Source organism: Oryctolagus cuniculus, chromosome 5 (assembly GCF_051225735.1).
Source record: "Oryctolagus cuniculus isolate XC-2025 breed Fujian yellow rabbit chromosome 5, ASM5122573v1, whole genome shotgun sequence".
Classification (NCBI taxonomy): Eukaryota; Metazoa; Chordata; class Mammalia; order Lagomorpha; family Leporidae; genus Oryctolagus; species Oryctolagus cuniculus.
This window is the reverse complement of record NC_142871.1, coordinates 112,362,952-112,367,407: the sequence shown is the minus strand read 5'-3', so window position 1 is coordinate 112,367,407 and position 4,456 is coordinate 112,362,952. Positions and strand designations below refer to the sequence as shown.

At 37.6% G+C, this 4,456-nt stretch overlaps 1 protein-coding gene across 1 annotated transcript; it reads left to right on the top strand.

Annotated features, from left to right (window-relative positions):
- Positions 1 to 1,287: 1,287 nt before the first annotated feature.
- KIAA1586 (KIAA1586 ortholog) lies at positions 1,288 to 4,277 on the top strand. The gene is given in 14 exon segments (XM_070074508.2): positions 1,288 to 1,422; positions 1,425 to 1,514; positions 1,516 to 1,901; positions 2,217 to 2,370; positions 2,372 to 2,397; positions 2,399 to 2,773; positions 2,775 to 3,036; positions 3,038 to 3,076; positions 3,078 to 3,208; positions 3,210 to 3,403; positions 3,406 to 3,566; position 3,802; positions 3,892 to 4,038; positions 4,041 to 4,277. Coding segments are annotated over 14 exon segments (2,178 nt in total). The 5' UTR covers positions 1,288 to 1,302; the 3' UTR covers positions 4,133 to 4,277.
- The last annotated feature ends 179 nt before the right edge of the window (positions 4,278 to 4,456 follow it).

Below are 4,456 nucleotides of genomic sequence, written 5' to 3'. Positions count from 1 at the left end.
ACCTTTCATTGCCTTGGCAGGACAAGACCAAATGATTTCACAGGCCTTGTATGGCCCGTGGACCAGACATTCCCCATCCCTGGCCTAAACTTAATAAAATTATGGATAAAATATTAATACAGATTAAACTTCAAAATGTGGTATAACTAATCTACTAGAATATATGCAGTCAAAACTTGAACAAATTGCCTTGTAATATATGAATACTCTATCAATTCAGCAAAGATGTTGGTGTCATCTTTGATGAATGAGTGGAACTCTGATATCTTTATTGGTTTCACTTTTAGCTTATTAACATAAATGAAAATATCATCGACTCTTCATGTTAAACTATACTTATTTGCGGGCTGGTGCTGCGGCTCACTTGGCTAATCCTCTGCCTGTGGCACCACGGGTTCTAGTCCCGGTCGGGGTGCCGGATTCTGTCCCGGTTGCCCCTCTTCCAGGCCAGCTCTCTGCTGTGGCCAGGGAAGGCAGTGGAGGATGGCCCAAGTCCTTGGGCCCTGCACCCGCATGGGAGAGCAGGAGAAGCACCTGGCTCCGGGCTTCGGATCAGCGCGGTGCACCGGCAGCAGCGGCCATTGGAGGGTGAACCAACGGCAAAAGGAAGACCTTTCTCTCTGTCTCTCTCACTGTCCACTCTGCCTATCAAATATATATATATATATATATACTTATTTGCAAATAATATGACCAAGCTTTTTGTAGAACTGGATAATAATCAAAACATTCATGTCAGATTTTGTGATGCTGTTGACTATATAATTTTAAAAACAGGTAGTGGATTTTCCTAGAGATGTCAAGTCACATTGAAATTATAGGTATGGGGCCGGTGCTGTGGTGCAGCGGGAGAACGCCCTGCCTGAAGCGCCGGCATCCCATATGGGTGCTGGTTCGAGTCCTGGCTGCTTCACTTCCCACCCAACTCTCTGCTATGGCCTGGGAAAGCAGTGGAAGGTGGCCTAAGTCCTTGGGCCCCTGCACCCACATGGGAGACCCGGAAGAGGCTCCTGGCTCCTGGCTTCAGATCAGCATAGCTTCGGCAGTTGCGGCCATCTGGGGAGTGAATCAGCGGATGGAAGACCTCTCTTTCTCTCTCTGCATAACTCTGACTTTCAAATAAATAATAATTAAAAAAAAGAAATTATAGGTATAAACTGAAAATCAAGGTAAGTATTTTAGCTTATAATTCTGAAGTTATGTAAAGAAATCATTGAGAACTTTCTACATTAAGCTTTGATGTACAACCATGAATTTTACTAAGGTACATACAATTATTTTTCTGATTCTGTTCCCTCTAAAATGCCAAAATGGCAGAATAACATTTTCCATTTTTTAAATGTGAAGAAGATGAAAACAGATACAGAAAGCAACAATAGGAACAAAAATCACTGTGGATTGCCTAAATCAGAGAAACCCAATGATTGAACATTATTGAACAACCAATATTTGAAGAAAAAACATCTTGTTCATCAAAAGAAGAAACTGATAATCTTGTGCTTCCAGATTGTTGGATTAAAAAAACAAGCATTTATGTTTACATAACAGTACAAATGGCTTGAAATAAAAGAAGGTAAATTAGGATGTAAGGATTGTTCAGCAGTTCGGAATTTGGGATCAAAAGCAGAAAAGCACATCCGTATGTCCAAGGAATGGATTGCATATCTAGTAATCCCTAATGACAGTAATAAAACTAGTAGGCAAAGACCTCTATGAAAAAAAATTAGGGAACATGATGTTTCTAAAGCCCATGGTAAAATTCAGAATTTGTTAAAGGAATCAGTTAATGATTAAGTTTCTAACTTAGCACATAAGCAAAATGACAAAAATATTGATGCTGCTGTAAAAGTTTTATATACTGTTTACAGTTTAGTAAAACATAATAGACCAAGGCCGGCGCCGTGGCTCATTTGGTTAATCCTCTGCCCGTGGCGCCAGCATCCCATATGGGCGCTATGTTCTAGTCCCGGTTGCTCCTCTTCCAGGCCAGCTCTCTGCTGTGTCCCGGGAAGGCAGTGGAGGATGGCCCTAGTGCTTGGGCCCTGCACCCACATGGGAGACCAGGAGAAGCACCTGGCTCCTGGCTTCGGATTGGCGCAGCGCCAGCTGTGGCGGCCATTTGAGGAGTGAACCAATGGAAGGAAGACCTTTCTCTTGGTCGCTCTCTCTCACTGTCTAACTCTGGCTGTCAAATTAAAAAATAATAATAATAATAGACCTTCATCTGATATTGAGGGAGCAATAGAATTATGAGAGAAAAATGGAGAGAGTGATTGTTTAAATACATGCTATAGTGCAACAAGAGTAGCAGAACGTATCACAAAAGAAATGAATATGAAGATATTTAAGAATATTATTGAAGAGAATGCCAAAAATATGTATCAGAGTTGATGAGGCATATAGTTTCAAAGAAAAATACTCTGGTGGTTTATCTCCAGTGTGTAGTTCATTCAGCTCTTGCACCTGTTACTTTATTTGTTGCTTTGAAAGAGTTGGTGTCAACCACAGCAGAGTATATTTTACATACATTATTGACTACTTTAAATGATTGTGGCTTTACAAATGAATATTTGCTAGCAAATTTAGTTGCGTTTTGTTCTGATGGTGCTAATACAACTTCGGGAAGAAAGTCTGGAGTAGCTACAAAGTTATTAGAAAATTTTCCTGAAATCATCGTTTGGAACTGTTTAAACCATCAATTGCAATTGTCACTTGATGATTCAATATCTGAAATAAAACAAGTTAATCATTTTAAAATAAAAATCAAACCAATTTTTAGGAACTGTGGCTAAAGAACTTAAAATTGAAATTTTTAAAATTGGTCAGGTAATGGGACCAAGATGGGCAGCATGTAGTTTACAAGCTGCTACTGCTGTATGGCATGCATATTCTGTGTTATATACGCATTTTTCTCATTCTCCATCTGGTTTGGCAAAGAGATTAGCTAACATTAATTTCTCACAAAACTTTGCTTTAATGATTGACATTCTTGAACAATTTTCACTATTTTCAACAGCATTACAGTCAAGGTCAACTAACTAACATTCAGAAAGCACAAAAATTGATCAAACACACCAATAAGAGCTTTGGGAAATTTAAAAATTGGTACTGGAAAATATGAATCTCAAATTGAAGATTTAATTAAGTCAGATAAATGTAAAGATATTCCATTTAATAAAAAATGTAATGCATTTCCTATAAATGTATTAAGACAATATAATTCAATATATGAATTTATACCTTTTATTTGACAGAAATGAAGAAAGTATTTTTAATTATTTTAATTTGCTAGAACCTTCTACATGACCTTATGAAGAAATAACTTCACTATGGATAGCTGGTGAAGAGAAATTATTTCATTTATGTGAAATTTTAAAATATAAAATTAATTTCAATGAGTTTCAGGATTTGTAAATAATAATATAAAATCAAACAGTGTTTCGATTCCTACAACCATACAAAAAGCTGAAAAGATATTTAGCACTATTGCAATCAATAGCACTGAAGCTGAAAGAGGTTTCAGTTTAATGAACATCATTTGTACAAGGGTGAGAAATAGTTTAACAGTAGATCAGGGGCCAGCGCTGTGATGTAGTGGGTGGAGCTGCTGCCTGTGGTGCTGGCATCCCATATGGTTGTCCTGGCTGCTCCACTTCTGATCCACTTCTCTGCTGTAGCCTGGGAAGGCAATGGCTGATGGCCCAAATCCTTGGGACCCTGCGCCCACATGAGAGACCCAGAAGAAGCTATTGGCTCCTGGTTTTGTATTGGTACAATTCCTGCTGTTGCGGCCATCTGAAGAGTAAACCAGATGGAAGACTCTCTCTCTGCCTCTGCCTCTCTGTAACTCTGCCTTCCAAATAAATAAATAAATCTTTAAAAATAAAATAGTAGATCACATATCAGATTTAACAACAATAAATTTATTGAGGAAAGAGTTAGATTGGGATGCAGCTCCATTTGTAAAATCCTGGTCAAATTGCAATCATAGGTTGGCTACAGATACGAGATTTTGGCAAAAATCGACAAAGGCCTTCTGTGACAATTGGCTATATGGAACTTAACAATAAGGAGTACTATGTATATTTTTATCATATGTAAATTGTGTGCTTCACATCCTTTATATACATAATTATTTCCTTTGGAAAGCCAGTTAAACTTATTAGTATGTTGCTATTTAGAAAGCATTCCCTGAAGATATAAAGTTGATGATGATTGGTTTGATTTACCTAATGTCTGCTGGAGTAGGTAATTTTATAAATTCCAAGAAGTCCTGTAAAGAACATTTTCACTTTTGCACTGTATTACTTTAAGTACGAATGCAATAAAATAACATGACTGACAAGTTCTAAGCCTTAAAGGTTATTTCAAATAAAAGAGAAATGAAATGAAAGCACTAAGTCTTTTGACTATTATCTTTTTCATTCCCATACCTGCACTATCTGATATAGTAGCA